We start from the raw sequence: 19,593 nt of genomic DNA on the forward strand, positions 1-19,593 counted from the left end.
GACGTACTCGCCGGATGATTGTGCTAATTTCGGAAATTACCTTCCTGAAACTTCTGCCACCATTCAAATTTTTAATTGTGAGTAACTTATTGTTTCAATTGAACTTTGAGAATTGTCAAGTGAATCTCACTATTTTTATTTGTACAACAGTATCGCATCAGAAAAAAAAACAAAAAAAAAACGTAAACTTTCCGCGTTATTCCCGCCTGCTCAATTTGCAGTGAAGTTTGCACAGCGCCGTTTCGGGCCCAAACGGCCACGGATCCCAAAAGTAGGTAGTTTCATCAGCGGGTTTTGCATGGTGTTTCAAACGGTATGGTGCCAAGGAAAGCTACAAAACCTGTAGGAAATCCACAGAAAAAGCGGTGCTTCTCGAAAAGTGCGAACAACTCGAAACCGTGTATTTGAAAGTGCCGCGTCGTCTGCTAAACTACAGCTTGTTGCATAATTTCGGGCGCTGACGTTGCTGCTCACTCGCGCCACCTGGCCCAGAGCAACAAGTCTATTGTCCCAAAGAAAAGAGCATGGGAGATGCGGGGAGAGGAGTAAGTGACCCCATCTTGTTTTACCTTTATTTCCCCCGCATTGACCTTAATGCTGAGGACAACAGTCTTATCATCTGCACATTAATATTTTGCATTCTAGCAACTGTATTATATAAATATCAGACATTAAGCCTCTCCCAAAGTCTCACAACAGCCTCAATATTTGCGTCTTTTTTTAGTATCGAGTATCGTTAAAATACACGATACACTAAAAATGTATTTTCGATACCGATACTCCGATACTCGCATTTTTGGCACGCGATACCTAGTACCGATACACAAAATGTATCGAAAGATAGTATCGAAGATATATGTATCTTCGATACTTGCCACGGCTGCTGCGCGCCCTCGCGAGAGAGGGCGCCGAAGGGCAGGCCCTGGCAGGTTGGTTAGACAGGAGAAAGCGGGAACGAATAAAATTTGAACTTGCGATCTCGGCAGTGCAAACAAGCGTTTTCTCATCTTCGTTTACAGGGCTTCTGACGGCAGTGGGTGAGGGGGGGGGGGGCTTCAGATTTACTCAGCCCTGGTCGCAAACTTGCTCCGTGTATTCATTGCTCAAAGAAGCGCAGAAAACGCATGCACTAGTACGAAATCAGATATCCATTTACCTGAATCAGCAGCTTGTCCGTTAAGGTATCGAAAGCTTGAGTCCAGTAATGCCTCCTTCACGTCATCTGCACGATGATCGCCTCCCTCTGTGAATTTGCTTCATCGACGACTTGTATTTCACAAACAGAGTGACACTGGTACTATATTCACGCAACCGTCTCGCGAAAGTGATAAACGAAAAGCTACAAAACTACAAAGACCATGTGCATGCAGCCTCGCGAGATTCAAAACCGTTGATGGCACCGAAAATGTGCAGCGGAAAATCCCGGAGCCCGGGATATGAGTTGGGAGGCACATTATAAGTGTATGTGTATGTTTTCACTTTTTCATTTTACTTTTTAATTGTCTAAGCAGGTGCAGTATCATTGTTTGAGCAGGGCACATTACAAGAGCAAGCGTTTTACCTATGCGTTTCACTGTATGCGAGCAGCTGTTTCACGCAGCCTCACGTTTCACTGCTGGCGGCTCCACGGGTCCACTCACTGATCTCTATAGTAATAGGCTGGATAGCGGACTGAGGGTGCAACCGTACGGTCACCGGCCGCCCCCCCCCCCCCCCCCCCCGTTTCTGGAGTTCACTGGTATGATCTCAGCACGCAACAGGCGTTGAAGCGCGCTTGTCAGGTGCGGGATCTACCGGTGAGTTTGGCGATCACAGTATCGCCGATTGCTTGCCTGGATCATCCTTGTCATCCCTGCCGCAATTCATGGCATAAATTGTTCAATACAGGTTCCCTCACGGCCGCCCAGATCTTTTAAAAAAGTGGGTGGTGAATGTCAGGCGAAAGGACTGGACGCCGTCGAGGACATCAGTGGTCTGCAGCAAACATTTTGAAGACAGGTGCTTTGACAGAACGGGGCAGACCGTTCGATTGAGGCCTGACGCTGTGCCGACCAAGTTAGACTTCCCAGAGCACCTCCAGAAAGTAATAGTGCATGCGTCATATGTAGAGGCCGGATTTATATGCACTAAAAGCTGGTTGAACACACATGCATGAAAAATTCATTAAACTTGCTCAAAATATGCACCTTTAGAAATGCACTTGTGTGCACTTAAAACACGCAACAAATTCGCAGGGCCAACAGTATCTTACGTTATGCAGTGTACAAAAAGCATGCAGAGTTGAAAGTATGTATTTGATTGAAAATCTGACCTCTATGAATCATGTTTCCTAGTTTCAAGCGATGGTTGCTGATTGGAATCAAATTCGGATTGGAAAATTCGGATTATTGGAATCAGTGCTACATGAAGGGCACCTTAAAGCTGCAGCTAGTCCAATATACGAAAACACTCCTGAATTATGCATTCACATGCAGTTAAAATCCACTCCATATTGCATAGGGCAATACTAAGATGGGCAAAAGCATATACAGAAAAAAAGTATTGCATGAAAATTTTGCCTAGCCTCATATTAGGGGATATACTAACACACCAGCCACATGTCCTTTTGGTGCGTTCCAGCATGTTTACTTTACTCAGAGACAATAAATAAATTTTCAACCTCGAACGTCTACTCTTTATTCTCCCTGGTTAAGATAACTGAGAACTGGCGAACAGAAACATTTTGCAATATCGCTCCTTACATTTTCACACAGAATGTGCAACCAAGGGAGGGCTTCTAACGAGAGCCGTCTTGCAACATATCTCATCAACATCATTGCTGCCTAGCATCTTCCCCAGTTTGCGACAACATATGTTTGAATGCAGCCCAAATGAAAACCATGTGATCCGTCTGATCAAAGAAGTTTCCCAGTGCTACAGCAGGATCAGACTGTACCACCTTGCCAAGGAATATACAGAGAAGGTGACAGCCAGGCCTCATCTGCGAAAGAAATTGTCAAGGTTGATTGTATTCAAGAACTAGTAATGCACTCTGCTGGCTTACATGGTTGACTGCTTCAAACTTGCCTTTGCAACTGGACTTGTGAAGGTTGATCGTATTCAACAACTAGTAATGCACTCTGCTGGCTTACATGGTTGACTGCTTCAAACTTGCCTTTGCAACTGGACTTGTGATACTTTGGTGTTGGAGCTTTCACCACAAGACCTTGCTACTTAGCCTTTTTATTACATATTCACTCTACACCTTGTCATTTTCAACTGTCTTTACTGCCATTTACCTTCCTAGTGCACATTTTTCTAGTCGATATGTTTTTACCGTCATATAGCCTTTATATCACATACTTAATCTCATTCTAGTCCTTTGGAAGTACTTTACTGCCGTTCGCCCCCCTCCCCCCCTTTCATGTCATACCTAGTCAAATCTAAACTTCCTGTGCAAAGCATAATGTTGATGCCGAAGCATTCATTGCATATTGGGGTAGTTTCATAAACGAACGTGCCAAACATTGCTGAATGCCACGACTCAATTCTGAGAATACTGTTCCCTAGCATTCCAGACACCGAGCAGAAAGGAAATGGGAGAAACACGAGAAGGAACACGCGCACTCGCTGTCAGGCCACAAAGGAAACGTAACACAACAAATACAGCACAACACAAAACCAGCAAATCACATAATAGAAGTTCAAAGTACAAAATTGGAACGACACGCCCTCACACGAGTAGAAAATAGACAGGAAATAACATGTACGTGACGGGATTTCACACAAAAAACGTAAGGAACCCAATCACGAGGGATTTCTGCAGCGACCCGTGGCAAAATTTTAGCGAAGCAGCAAGGGAAGCGCTCACAAACAGCAAAACATGTCACATGCAGCTTACATGCATTCCTATGGGTTGTAATCGCTGTTTTGAGCACCGCAATATGGCGACCGGTTGGGGTACCCTTTTCCGCAGGTGGGTCAAGCTGCCGTAAAATCAGCGTCAAACAGCGGAGGCTGCCATCTTGTGGAACGTAGTTGCTAGACCCGGAAACCCGAAGTTCGCCAGTTACGGCGGCACAAAACGCCGCTGTTGTCTCTGTCATATTTGCTTAAACAAACGAATTTCTTGAAAAATGATGCAGTAAACAGGTAAAAGTTAGTAATAACTAACCCATGTTGCCTTCGACATTCTTAGCGATTGTTGTAACGCTCGCATTGTAACGCATGCACAAGCTAGAATGATAGTTTCGGTTTCGTGGTTGCGGGTTTTGCCGTGCTACATATCTATCATATGCAGGCACATCGAACTACATGTTGAGCCAAAGTCTGTCTGAATGCTTTTCGATATATTTGCAAAAGAGGGGAGGATGGAACGTTCAACACTCCGCATTATAATACTGCAAAGGGTAAAACCTAATTGATAAATGCAGACGTCCAAAGATCACGAAATGTGACCACACCTCGATGGCATAATCCTGATGTGAAGCCTCCATGGACCAGAGGAGAAGGCATAGCAAAAAAAAACAAAAAAAAACAAAAAAACAAGACATCTACCTCAATGACTTGATGCTTCCTCTTTTCCTCTATCGTGATTACTCAAGCAGCTCAGTTCTAAGGTACAGCAGTGACGAACTCTCACCCTCTTCCTGCACCAAAACGAGTAACCTACACTAAGCGTATATTGGTATTATGGTTGACCACAGTGGGAACAGCATACTTCTGCTTATGGAAAGCAGTCTCAATATAGCTTATCCCTCTTTACTGGAGAAAATCTTCTTCACTTTGATGAGCATACATACAGGCAAAGCACATAGGTTGCTTTGCAACCACTTGTCATCTTGTCATCTGTGCATTATAGATTTTCGCATAGAGACAACGCTTTGGAAGTGCACGAGAGAGATATTTTACTGAAGGCACAGTGCGCGTGATTTCAAAGTTCCTCGGAACGACGTGCCAGTCAGACACAGGTAACGATCATGGTACATGTCCATATATAAACAAATTTTACTTCAAGGCAATAAGTAGTTACGTCCAGCACAGTAATGCCACACATTTTGTGTACGCAATGACGGTGTTCCACATTTCACTTCTATCAAGTAGGAAGAGCTTGTGTGGAAAAAGCAACAAGCATATGGGTGGGTGAATATGAATTTTGCAGATATTAGTAACGTGTAATACAAACCATTTACTTATCTTTTACAGCTGCACAGATTTCTTAATTGTATGAATGCCTCAACTCATGTGAAAGCGAAGCAAACAAATTTTGTTAAGAAATCTGTAATCAGAGATCTACAACAAAGTAAACTTCATTTGTGCATATGCTTTAAACGTAATCACTGTTTCACATCTTACGTCTAATATAGTTAAAAACAATAAAAACCTCTGTGCAGGAAAAGACAAGAACGGAACACAAAAAAGATGAGGACACCACACTGAACTGCCAACCAAAGAATTTTTATGTTGTGAAACGAAGCCTTAAATACATGAGACCTCCTCTCCCCTTTATTCCCTCTCATGTTGGACTTCCTGTTTACACCACAAAGATAAATACAGGGGTTACTGACGCAGTTAGTACCTGCTTTTTTTTATCTCATGTGCCTCTCGAAGGCTCCTCATGAAGGCTACTTTGTTTTTTACACCTGAACAAAATTCTTGTTTTTTGGAATTCTGCCTGACATCCCACACATAATGTAAAAACCCCGAGACTAGGGAACACGAAGGGACAGACACAAACACAATGACTTTTCACACAAGTCACACACGTCAAACACGAAGTCAAGTCAAACGAACACAAGTCAAACACGGTCACGTTTGTGTCTGTCCCTTCGTGCTCCCTAGTCTTGGGGTTTTTACATTATGCATCATCTTCACCAGCTCGCTTGCTTCCTAGCCATTTTTTCATTGTCACATCCACATGTCAATAAGTGGTCCCCCAATGCACCGTATCTATAAGAGGTATTAGTTGAATGTTCTTTTAAACGAGTGTTCACGCACCTTTCAATTAAAAACAATTGAAAAAAAAACAGTGCTATATCAACCAGCCGAAACATTCGCTCTGTTTATGCACCTTGATGATTCCCCGATATATACCTTATCACACTTTCGTGGTATAGAGTAAACTATATGAATATGGCATTCTGCAACTTTCTTCCCGTGATCACCAACCAGGCCAAGTTTTAACCGTTTTTCATGTTATATCTAGTCAATCAGGCTTTCTGTTAATTCATGTGAATCACCAATCAATCTTTTTTCATGTTACGTCAATATGCTTGCATATGTGGAGAACTGAAAGGTATATGCTACGTCTGAATATGAATGTCATCAGACTGGACGGTGGGAAAGGTCTTACGATACAGCTAAACACACACCGTCCTTATGCCGTCCCACACACACCGTCCTTCTTTGAGTGTGGAAGGGGATGACGTGAACGATACGGTTGCAAAAAGAGGTGCATGACAGCGGTTCCACTTCCAAACCAGACTTTTAAGAGAAAAGTTACATGGTGGTTGAAATTGATTCATGGAGTACTTGCGAGGGATTCGAAGTGGTTGTGCAACTTGCCTTATCAAATATAACCGATTACCAAATATATATTCAGGGTCGTTGCAGAAGAAAATTGTTTCACAAAGCACTTGTGACAGAAAACATTCTTCACTTGCGAAAGCGAAAACAAGCTGCCTACTTCAAGTGCTGCCGTTCATTGGCAATCACAAAACATAATCTGCGCACTAACGAATAAGTGTTTTAGCCAACATACGCAGCACGACGTGCATGAATGTACAAATGTAGTCACTTCTTCGCACAATGTCGTCGTAGAGAGATGCGCGTCGTAGAGTTACGCTGGGCACCTTCTTCTACATAATCCAAAGCAGCCTCAGCTGGCTGGCGAGCATCACAATATTTAACGAACATCACAGTGCACAGACACAACTGCACAGAACGCACAGGATCGTACGTCCGCAGTGATTGGAAATACCGTGAACACATCCACACACCCATTGAGGAGCGACGGCAGCCATAACTCACGCTGGATTGGATACCGATTGAAGTGGCTATTTTGAGAAATAGCATGCTCGGTACACATTGTTTGCAGATAATTTCTACTTCGGTACAAATCTAGGGGGCAGATTTTGCGATGTTGGCAACAACCGTCCCACAAGATGGCGATCCCCGTTGTTTTACGCGGGGAATGGGCCGAAATACATGACAAGATGGCGACTTTGACCCATCTGCTTTTCCGCGATACCCTCACCCATCCGCTATCCAGACTTCTCTGAATAGAGATCAGTGGGTCCACTCTCCTCCCGTTCTCGCACGCAACAGATTCCGCCCGAAGGAGTGCAACAAGGAAGGCGGGTGTCATTGTCGGAGAAACGGCGGAAGGGGATAAAGCGCGAACTTTACGCCTCGCGATTTTTTTTTTCTTAGAATGCAGGCGCAAACCTTCTGGCGTCACTCACCGTCCTGCTAACCCTAAACACCGCCGAACGAAAACATTACGAACCAACCTCTTGATTGGCTCGCAAGACCTGCGGCCGAGGCTGCAGAGCAACAGGGCAGCACAGCAGACAAAAATTGGATACGGGAGTAGCAGGGAATTTCTATTGCTCTCGCCCAGTGCTATGCAACCGCTCGTGCCGCTGCAACTCTGTTGCTGCTGCTGCTCAAATCGAGGCTATGGGACCCCGTCTTGACAGGCCGCTCTTGGCCACGCCGCGAGCGCTGAGGCGGCGCCGCTTTTGAAACGTATGTGTGAATGAGCCATGACGGCGCGGCGGGTGTGCACGAGTCCAGCATCGGAGGTACTGCTAAATGCGCCCCTTCTGTTACGTTGGCAGATGTGGAAATAGATTTTCTACGCATGGACAAGGTGTTGAGTGCTATCTCCCATCCGGCAGCATGATAAATGCAACGTGAACTTAAATATTTATCCCTTCAGTGGATGTTTTCTCTGCCACAATGCTTGTCCGTGCACTACCCCAGATGAGAGTTCATAGTTGACTGTACTGTGATCCGAATTAAAACGTCTGATACACCCGAGAGAGAACGTGCGTTTTTTTTTAAACTACAAGGGTCCTCAACAGTAAAATTCGTAGTAGTAATTGCGCAGAACGGGACTGTCTGCTTCGTGTCTGAAAGCTATTTAGGGCGTACATTACATTCTTACGTAACTGTTGACTCAGGTTTTCTATAGTACATTAATCCAGGTGAAGAGGGATTGACTGACAAAGGATTTCCAGGAATAAGGACCTCAGTAGGAGAAAGGAATACGGGGTTAGTTATGTCTCCATTCTTCGCTGGTGTATACTCCTCGTGAGACACCTGGCATCCAGCCAATGGACAACTGACATTGTCCCGCCATCTATGCTGAGAAGAACTGATCCAACGCTGGCTTTTCGCATGCCAAGATACGTCACTCCTCGAGATGCTGCATTGCTTCATCAAATGCGACTCGATGTGACTTTTACAGCCCAGTGGCTTTATCTGTTGAGATAAGTTGACTGCCCCAAATGCTGTCACTGCGGTGTTCTAGAAAATCTAGAGCGTATTCTTCTTAACTGCCCACACTATCAACCTTTCCGAACCGGACACTCCGGGTCTCTTAATCAGCCGGACCCTCGGCCCGTCTCTTTCAAAATTGATTGGTCTCTGGCCAAACCCAGCCCACCAACGCTCTGCGCTCAATGCACTTTTGACGTTTCTGGACACCACAGGACTTCGATCCTTATTGTGGAGGGGCTCATTATTTCATTCCCCACATCACCACCAGCAATGGGGTAGAGTACCGCCCCTGGCGATGAAGCTCCCCATCGATCATTTTAAAATAAAGTTGTTCTAATGTATACAGCTTACGGAACAATAACTGTCAGATCGTTACAACATTGCACAAGTTCGCATTCAGATTGAGAGAGCACTGCGGGCCGCCACAGAGTGAGGCAGCTCAGAAAAATATCACATTCTTAACAATGACGATCGGGTCGGAGTCGTCTGTTGTCGTCTAAGTGTGTAGGAGGAGTTGCTCCTCGGCAATTTACAGCCAGGCAGAATTCATAACGGCGGCCCAGAGGAACAGTGATGTACGCCCCCCTCCGCCCGCCCTGTGGTGCGTTGCCGTCGTTGCAGCTGAAAGTACGGACTGCCTCTGTATCTGCGTTTGGTGTTGCACAAATCAAAGAGCGATGTACTGGATATTCACACCGGAGGTACTTGTAGTTAACACGAATAATTTTACACCATTTTTAGTCTATTGCACATCAACATTGCATGAAGCAATAGACAAGGGGTCATGACATAGTAACCCAAGCAGCACAATGTACTGAAAGTCGAGTGCAATAGGGGTGGACGGTATGCGTCTTATCAATGTTCTTTAGTTTCAAGAGTCTGTTCAAGGCGTTCCATCTACCGGTCCACCGCCATTGCACTCGACTTTCAGTACATTGTGCTGCTTGGGAAGACCTCCGAAAAGCACTGGGAGGTAGCTTGTGAGGTAGAAGTTTCATAGCTTAGGAGCATAGCTCGGCGTTTCGGGCCTTCGAAACTCACGATCACAATCATGTGATAAGGCGCACTTTCGGGCCATGTCACGTGAAGGTCGACATGGCGTCTCGGTGAGCTCGATCATGCCGCATTTTAGTGCGCCCACCGGATGATATCACACTTCGAAGCAGAGCAGGCTTGCGCAGCAGCCCCCCCCCCCCCCCCGACACTCCCATAGTTTGCGGTTCTGGATAAACTACTGCCCGCGATGCCGAGATTCATAATTTCAAAAGAATGCTCCTTAGATTGATTGACGCCAGACACAGCAAGAACTTTCGCGATCGACACGCTGGACATCCCTACCTCTCCCCCACTTTATACTTTGTTCTCCTCGGACTTACACGATTTGTGTGGGTCAGCACGTGGTAGGTAGAGGGGGCTCGAGCAACCCTTAGCCCCCCCCCCCCCCCCTAGCCCTAGCGACCTAAAGGATAATTTTAAATTGTGCGTAATGGTTTAGAGGTATGGTCCACATGTAGGAGCAGAACTGCAATGAGATCCGTTGACTTTAATGATCTGAAGCATTCGTACGAGACCTGTGGAGATGGCGACAGGCCTAACTTGGTTTACTGTAACGCGTAGACAACGGCCACCAACACATATGTGGCCACTAACATATAACCCCCTTCCGCTTCATATACAGAGATCAGGTAGGGCGCCGGGGATTCCATGTTGTGACGACTTGTGATGTGTGAGTTTTTTTACAGGGTTTTCATGGTCACCTGCACATTATTCTTACGGTATCCCTCGATACGTTAATCGTGAGTGTCAGCTGGGTAGTCTTCTCGGTGTGGACCTGCCCCCCCCTCTAGGAAAGTTAGGGGGCGCAGGTCCCCAAGCCGTCAGCTCTAATGCTGCAACATGGAAAGTCCGGGAACAACAGTTTGTTCATGTCTGCAAGTCCACGTCACAACGAAGTAAGACATCGCAGACATTGCTGTCTCGCCTTGGCACTACACAGCAAACACACATGATTCCCAGATCATCCCGTTTTCATCTCACTGCCTCATCGGGATGAGTTGACCCATGCGCAGTCCTCCGGACCTCGGGGAGCGAGCAATAGGAAATCGTCCCGTATTCATCCCTGCGAGCGCTGCGTGCGAGAATGCAGACGCCGCGAACCCTCCGCGTCTCCAACTGCGCTTGCGCGGTACGCAACTGTGGCTGCATTTGGTAACATTATTATGTGCTCCTTAATATGATCGTTACCGAACTCGATGTAAAATTTATCAATTTCATTCTTCATGTTTTCGCATCGGAACACCCAGTATTTTTCGGTTTTAATGAAGATATGCGGCTTGCGCTGCTTCTAGGCGGCAAGTGGGAGCGAGGTTCAAATGTTCAAACCGTGCCGTTAGCAAGCTCGTCCGGGTTGCAGGCTGGAGGTGTTGTGGTGTGATGTTACAATTGTGAGCGAGTTTCGGAAGTCCATCATTTGCCACTGTGCGGAGCTAAGATGGCTACTAGCGGCAAATGTGTTGTTTGACTGCTTGTGAGTGTAGCTGGCAGAAAAGATACCACACTGGAACCAGACTGTTTAGGGTTGACTGTACGCAGAAGTGCCAAAAAATGTGTATGTCATCACGCACATTTCGACGAAATATCAGTGCCCCCTGAGTGAGAGCCTGCAAGCAATACGTTCCAAGGTACAGCGGCGAAACTAACAATGTGACGGCAACGAGGGTAGCCTCAGTCCAACATCGATCCAATGCTCTTGGAACCATAGGTCGGCGCGATCATTATCGCTGCAGCCTTGCCAGTGCTTCGTGATCGCACCCATGATCGCGATCATCAGGCTTTGATAAGGCATTGTGATCATGATTGCGCCAACCTATGCTTGGAACACTGCGCGTTTCTATCCTGCAATTCACAAACAAGTGGTTCGCATGTCAGGGACATTTATCAAGACGGTTCCGATGAAGCTACAGAAGGAGAAATACATGTGTTACACCAGTGAGGGCCAGATATGGCTCATTTGAGCAACGCTTGTATGGAACAGGCGTTACCGATCGCAAAGTGCCGATGACCAAAGTGCATGGACGCTTGTACAGACGTTTAGTCAGAGTACAATTCCGAAGGACGCTCTCCACTGACATACATGGGCTTGACCAACGTTCAAGGTAAATTAATCTTCATTACCACAATTCGGGAATTGTTGAGAGTAGCGAATACTGTGTCAGTACATTGCTCTTTGTAGAAAATTCTGTCACACCAACTTCTGCACCATGACTGTTCCCCCACACTGAAAGACCTGGCTGTTGCATGTGAAGTGAGACATCGTTACAGAACACGATCACTCCTTGTTGAAAATAGGAGAAATGCTGTCACGCTGTCTCTGCTGCTGCATCAAAAAGTGCAGACCAATCCAGGATGTGCGGTACGTCTCTACCTACGTGGTAACCTGATTGATTTTTAAATTTAAAAAAAATGACAACCTTATTCTCACTGTATGATTCATTCCACTGTTTTGTGGCCTTACATTGAAGTTGTTGAGCTTTAGCGCTGGTAAAATTACAGACATTCGTCATGCAGTGAATGAAGCTGGGCATCCGGACCTTAAATTTCCCATCGGGGTACGCAGAACCCCGATGTATTGTTATGTATTTCCAGCCAAACAAAACATTTTTGAACATGCTTTCAGCATGGTCGTCAAGCAAATGCAACCCAAATTTCAGAACCGCTGGATGACCTTGACAGTTTATGCGCTTCATATCGCTTTCGACATTGTCACACAGAGTCGCACACAGTCCGCCAAGTATACTACGATGCAGTGAAAGGCGAGGGAAATGGATGAGCGTCTACTTGAGCGAGTGAGGCAGTCAGCCCAGCTGTATGTCTCAGTCCCAGCCAATAAGGCAACCAGACGCGCACGCGGAACTTCACAGTATGGTAAGCCAATAGAGATGCTCCCAAACGATATTGTGATGCGTTGAGTGTTGCATGGAGAACTTACTACAAACCAAACCGTTTCAGCTGTGCGTGTCCCAAGCAGAAATCAACAAGATGAGCGGACTCTCCCCCGTACTGCTGAAGTTTATATCCTGCACATGGTAGGAACATTTTCCTGTATAGGTTAGAAGTGCATTACATATCATAATTCCGTAGTCAACATCATAAAAAAGAAAAAAAAAGAACGCGTACTATACCAAGCATACAATTCCATTTGTCATTAATTTCTTCCCTTTTCTTTCTCCCAGGTATTGTGCATGAGTAGCTGGTGCTCTTAACGAGTGCATACATCTCCATTTTTGTTCTTTGACATTCCATTCATGTTTGCACATATTTCCAAATCTGTAAAAACATTTCTAACACTCTGTACTCATGAAACAATTGTGTGCTTTGACGTAAAAAATGTCATCTCCTGTTTAGAAGCCAAAGTCTTGCGCACGTCAGCGGAGCAGATGCTTGGCACATCGGTCACAGGTATGTAGCTTTCAACGTTTTCCTTGATTTTGTGGCAGATTGCACCTTTTGTACGTTGTTTCTTCTTCTAGGTCTTAGGGTGTTAATACGTGCTTCTCGAGGGCCGTCTCAGGAGATCTCCCCACATCGGAAGTGTATACCTCCACCTTGCTCCTGTGCTTCAAGCGATAGGGCACAAACGATTTATATAATTTACTTTAGCCTTTACAGCTGAAGTGCTCAGAATGGTGCATACCATGATGCTTATCAGGAGCACCACACCGCGCGGCTTGACCTCGTACTGGCCAAGTTAACAACGGCACCAACGGAAGGACCTGCAGAAAATGACATCTTGAGGGAGCCATTCTAATATCGTCAAGAGCTTCTGCGATTCGATGTCTCTCGTTACCATCACAAAGGCTATAATTGGTACGTTCTGCACAATCCACGCGCATTGTCTACATGTATTTGGGATAAGGTTGTGCGTAAAGTTCTGTTTTCGTCAGTTGAGTAGCTCAGGGCTTTCCTTAATGTTGCGGGGGCACGTTCTTCTGAGATGCTGGGGCAGTGACGAAAAGGACACCACTAGACTGATTTTGTGTCAACTGATGTCAGAGGATGTCGCAGAGAACTTCAGTTACAAGGGTCGTAATGGAAAAAAAAAAAAAAATCTCCAGCGCCCTCAATCTGTGGCAAGATTGTCATTCGTATGTGCTTTACTCTGCATACTAAAGCGCTTTTATCACTCAAATCATCCATTTGCAGCCTTGAAACTGTCTTGTCCTGTTCTCATGCATGATCAAACGACTAGAATGTTGCCCGCTCGAAGGTTCATCCAGTGTATAAATTTGTGGATGGATTATTTGCCTCCTGTAACCCTTTTTTCTCTCGTGGGGTTTAATATCCGCAGTGGTACGTAATACTTTCTTGAGTACTACAGTAATAATAAAATTGTAATAATAGAGTTGTTATTAATAAAGCTATAACAAAGTAATTGCAGGTAATAAAGTATTGAGTACTACATCCACTGTAGTACAATTTTTTTCTTTCCTAGTTTCTGTTCAATCCCTGTCGGTTCACTTGCTGCCGTTCCGCGATGCGGTGCCCCCGCACTGTAGTGGCATAAACCAAAAGGCAACAATATCTTCGTTGTCGTTCTCAGAACTTCTGAATTACAAAGTGGACCCTCCTCTCCCGTACTCCTCGCTGCTGCCCTGTATGTCAATGTCTGTAAGATGATCAGGAGCCACAGTTTCTTCGCTTCGCTAACAAGAAATATAAAAAGAAATAAAAACAAATAAAAACAAAGTAGACCGAAAGAACGAAGAAATAGAAAAAAGCGCGGATGGTATAGTTCCATATCGGGACCACTGTCTTTTTTTGAAGAAAAATGAATAGAAACAAAAATCAAACGCTTTTATGTGAAAGAGGAGCTAATTAGTAACGAAATTAAACAGGAATGACTGATCTTCATATATTGCGTATATTGCGTGAAACATATAAAAATTAAATTTTATCGCCCATTGCTTGAAGGCGATTCGCGTTCTTTACTGAGGACCTTTTGATCTATCCCGAGTCACAGTCTCGACACCCGTACCGCCTATAGTGCGTGCCTGGTGGGGGGGGGGGGGGGGGATGCCACCCCAGGCCTCCTGAATCTGCAGAACCTAACCTAGACTAACGTCACTAAAGTGAGGTGATTTATCCCAATTCAGCCTCCTGCGCTAACAGTGAGTCAGATGGGGTTTTTGAAATGCATATAAAAAACTTCTAGTCCACAGTATGTTTGTAATTCTTGCATTTTTAATTCAGTATATGATCTTCTTCCCCTTCAATGCAATATTTACCTTCCTAACGCTTTCACTAATTTTTAAAAACCAGTGGTTCCGATGCGGAACTACATCCAAAAGCGCATTAGCAACACTTTTGTCGGCAGCATGCAGAGCGTGCACCGCGAAGCAGATTTTCAGTTTCTCCCCGTCCATATTCCAGCACAAAAGCTTGCTGTTTGTTTTCGCGGATTTCAGACTCCGTGCCTTTCGTCGACAACCTTATAATTTACACCACTGACTCATTTAGATTACAAATTTAATTAATTACCATTTAACGGGGCCGTAAACAGGTACAAAAAGTGCACATTTGTTTGTGTTATATTATTAGAACTTAGTCAGTGAAAACTCCTTGCAATTACTAACGCTCAAAAACAAAAGGCGCTTGCATACGGATGAAATATTCACTGCACTCTTTTGCATTTTAACTCCGCCCCGCGCTCTAACTTTATGTCATTTTGACGTAGCGCTTTCCCCACCAATTACGATTGAGTGTTCCACGTATGATTTTATTTCAAATGCGGAATTGGACTAGATGAACGTGAATCCTCTTCTATTCAAAATCTACACAGTTACAGCCTCAAACTGAGAAAGAAATGCGTTTAATTTAGGTATCATACGCGCACTACGTTTTCTGGGCAGTAGCACGCAGCACACCAGCTGCGCGAATGAATATCCGGGACTACAGTTCTGGAATCTTAGGTTGGTGCGCGATGGAACATCTTCGTCATCTTCGAATGGTTCCGACAACTGGGCTGCCGTACTTTGATTTGATCCACGCGGCATCGCGTCACCAGCTCGCGTGGTACAGTGGATAGCGTGCTGGCCATGTCACGTCGTGACTGGGAGGAACCCGGGTTCGAATCGCGTCATGTGATAGCAGCCCAGCTGTTGACGTTTGCGCCAGCCGGAGATGCTGAAGATGTCATGACGTTGAATTTCGGAACCACGGAGCGCAAAACGTCGTTTCACACAAACAATTTAGCGCTCCGACTCACAGCTGATAACAAAGTATGTTTATTGGCGGGTAATTTGAAACGTCATGTGTGCAGCTGGGCGCCCGATTGGACAGCAAAACGCTACGTAGCCATGTAACGTATGCGTTGTGGAGAGAGGCTCGCTGGTCTTTGAAAGCAGTTATACGGGTTAATGAGCTGGCACGAGCCGAACGAAATGTATATTTGGGTATTATGGGCTGCGTTCGTTCATGGGGTATCATTATTTCAGAAATGTTTGGTGGCCTGTTTACGGCCCCTTTAATTGACCGAATCCATTATGAAAGCGCTGCGCTGCGCCATTATGCAAGCGTGGCGCTGGCGGTCGAAGTAGGGCATGCCGCTAAGGCAGCGCAGTTTTCGAAGGAACTGCGAAGGAACCCAGTCCTCGAGACGCATCCTGTGTATTGTTTTTGACCACGAGATTGATATTGAGCATTTTCAACGAAGCCTTCAGGCGCTGCACCTGTTCATCAGCTCCGATGGGTAGCTTTGCAAAAACGTGTACCTTCTGGTGCTCTTAGGAAGTTCTACAAAGGCGACATGGGGTACACGTATCACGACATATCGCGGGGATATATCCTCATAATGAGGGCTCTTGTTAATAGAACGACCTCGATGGTGTTATTTGACATGTCACATGACATCTACCTAGAAAATTCAGCAGTTCCAAGTTATGAAAAAAGAAACGAACTTGTTAGAAGAGCACGTAAGGTAGAGTGCGGCACAGTGTGGCTGCCGTGCAGGGGGTGCGTCACTGCGGGCCTCCAAGAGAAGGCTTGTACATTGAGAGTAAATTCTACCAACCTGGCATGGGTAGAGGGTGGCCATAGCGATGCTGAGCCTCCTCTTCATTCCACCAGAGAGCATCTCGGGTAGCTTGTTCTGCACGTCAGTCAAACCCATAAGCTCCAGCATATCCTTGATCTCGTGTCCGAGCGTATCCGAGGACATACCTCGTATCTGATAGAGCAGTGCCTTCCGTAAGTGCTTATACTCCATATCCGTATCTCACACGCATAGTTTCTCGGAAATTGCACAGCGTGTCTGACTGCCATCAGTAACGGGCCTCGTCATCTACGAAGTCTGGCGAATTGCTTACCCCCGCGTGTTGGCCGTTCTGCTGGTCTAAGAATCTAGGTAGGTACCAAAGAGTGTCTCTACGAGAGCTCAGTTATGTCAAAATAAACCTATTGATGAAAAGACCGCTTCTATGAAATAGTGAGGCATTCGAAAGATTGTCAGGGTTGTGTTCCCTTTTGGCTATTTACAAAAGCAAAGAGATCACAGAGGCTGACCACAACACGAGGCCTTTTCGACTTCTGTAGGAACAGTGCCACAAGTATTCTACAGGTCCGGTTTTGAGGAAGTTGGCTTTTTTTTCACGACCCTCGTGAGTTTCTTCCGGTTGTTTAAAGGGACGCTCTCGTACAGCCGGGGCGATTTCGAAAATTAGTCAAAACTCGCTTCACGAATACTGTACACATACAACTGTCAAAGTTTCATTCGGAATAACCAAGTCGTTTTCGAGGAATATGCCGAAACGTGCCGTAATACAGGGTGTTCAAGTCAAACGGGGACTTTCTGTCTCCTGAGTGTACAAATGGCTCGCGCTACTTCTTTTTCGTCATTTTCACACTCGACAGGCCTCCGCGCTCACCACGTGGTGGTGAAGTTTGTGCAAAACAAAAGACACGTGCTGGACAACGAGGTGAGCGCGCACATCGAACAGCGAATTGTCATGAAGTTTCTCGCGAATGAAGGCGTAAAGGCGTCTGAAATTCACAGAAGACTTCAGGCTCAGTATGGCTACGATACACTTAGCCGCAGCAAAGCGTTTGAGTTATGCAAACGGTTCCGAGACGGCCGTACATTAGTGCAGGACGATCCCGGCCGGGGCGGCTCGGAGCGCAGTGTCAGAGTTCCTGAGAACGTCCAACGTTTTTCCACGGTTTTGTGGGACAAGGCTGGCGTTATTCATTTTGATTTTCTGCCCAGTGGTGCCACCATCAATAGTGCATATTACTGTCACGTTCTCAAAGATGTGCATAAGTCGACCGGGCCTCATCACCAGTCCTCCTCCTGCAGGACAATGCACACCCGCATACCGCGCATCTCACGACGCGTACCTTACAGGAACTTGGCTGGGAGTTGCTGCCACGTCCCCCTTACAGTCCAGACCTCGCCCCCAGCGATTTCCATCTCTTCTGGCCACTGAAGGAGTTCCTTGGGGGCCGCCACTTCAGCTGCGACGACGAGGTCAAGAATGCGGTCTGATCTGAAGGATTTCTACGCTGCTGGCATCCAAGCCCTCGTGAAACGCTGGGACAAGTGCATTAGTGCAGCTGGAGATTACGTTGAAATATAAAACTAATTTCTCGCCTTTAAGCTCATTTTACTTTTACGAAAAATGAAAAGTTCCAGTTTGACTTGAACGCCCCTCGTAGCAGACGACGAAACCTGCGCTTCTCTCATGCATAAGTCACATATGACGTCGGCCTGCGGGTTCGTCGTCGTTGTCATGGTAACTGTGACTTGCAGAAGCACCCTTGGTTGAGCCATTCACTTTGATCTCGAAATGGGCACACACAGGCATATACCCCCGCGAGCGGAGAATGATGTTCGGGCATTGACTGTGGGGTCTCCGATAATGTGGCGCATAATGGGATAAGAGGAAGCTAAGTCACGTGTTTTCTTTCCGCGAGTATTTAGTGCAGTTTTTAAATAAACACGCACTCCTTCTCCATGTACGTCGTCAGCGACACTTCATTCCAAAACTCAAGCAGTTTTTTCGAAGCATGATCAGTGTGCAACGGGGAGTGTAGTGGAAGCGCGCGTAATATATTTTTGGTCGGAGCTGTAATGCGACCGCGCGCGCCGATGGCCAGCAACTTCAGATTTGTGATTGTGGGTGGGGTTGTCCTGCGACTTTTAATTTGTCTCTGCGGATTAACATAGTTGTTCTAAACCACCGTACTTGCCACTTCTTAAAATGCGCGTTTTTCACCTGAGAACTGCAAGAAAATGTACGAGAGTTACCGCGGTGCCCAGTAAGTTCCGAAACCCGTCTGCTCACGCCGATGCACTAGCGCGCGCAAAAGCAGACGATTTCTGTATCCTATCACCGACTTTCCCGCAGAGCGACGTGGCCGTTCATATTGTTGCAAACACAGATCGCGGCTTGCTCTGCAATCTTTATCAATTTTATTCGGTTGTTTAATAACTGTAGCGTGTTTTGTCGGGTAAATTCGCAGTATTCCATTTTCAACAAAGGGGAATCGAATGGTACACTTTATGAGGGGGGCAGGGGTTACGAGACCGCCCCTTTAGCTTGTTGTCTCTGAAACGAACTTCTGAGCTATGCTCGACCATGTTTCGTGGGCCTTTTGTTGTGTCTAGTATCGAGTATGGATCTTTGCCACCAGAGTCTTCGTTTTTTAGCCGTTCTTTCGAAAGTAATGTTTGTTAAATCACATCCCCTGTTGTAGAAGATTGTACCATACCAGGCCAAAAAAGTACATGTGCTGCCGGACTGTGAGGTCGTTGTACAATATGTCACCCTGTGGACATACGCTGACACATTTTCGAACGGCCACCGAATCTTGAACCACATCCAAACCGCAGACCGTGGCGGTACCGGTCGTTGGAGGCACCACGCCTGCAAAAATATGAAATATAGGTCAATATCAATTCCTGGCGGTCACATCTGTGGAGGTTAGCTTCCCCTTCTCGGTATTATCTGCTAGCACAACATACTGATCAGTGTTCATGTGACATCGGGAGCGCGAGCGAAAGGACGGGAAAGCGAATGCAGGAACAAGCAGCGGCTAATCTGTGATGTCTTTTCT

The 19,593-nt window shown here is 45.9% G+C and overlaps 1 protein-coding gene across 1 annotated transcript in view; it reads right to left on the reverse strand.

Moving 5' to 3' along the window:
• LOC135393033 (phospholipid-transporting ATPase ABCA3-like) overlaps positions 1-19,593 on the reverse strand; it is a 241,869-nt gene that overhangs the window by 151,102 nt on the left and 71,174 nt on the right. The window contains exons 10-11 of the mRNA XM_064623623.1: positions 19,249-19,403; positions 16,553-16,708 (exon numbers count right to left, since the gene is read on the reverse strand). Of these exons, the coding sequence (XP_064479693.1) occupies positions 16,553-16,708; positions 19,249-19,403 (311 nt within the window). The remainder of the gene's footprint in view (positions 1-16,552; positions 16,709-19,248; positions 19,404-19,593) is intronic.

The sequence above is a fragment of the Ornithodoros turicata genome, chromosome 4 (genome assembly GCF_037126465.1).
Source record: "Ornithodoros turicata isolate Travis chromosome 4, ASM3712646v1, whole genome shotgun sequence".
In the NCBI taxonomy this organism is placed as follows: Eukaryota; Metazoa; Arthropoda; class Arachnida; order Ixodida; family Argasidae; genus Ornithodoros; species Ornithodoros turicata.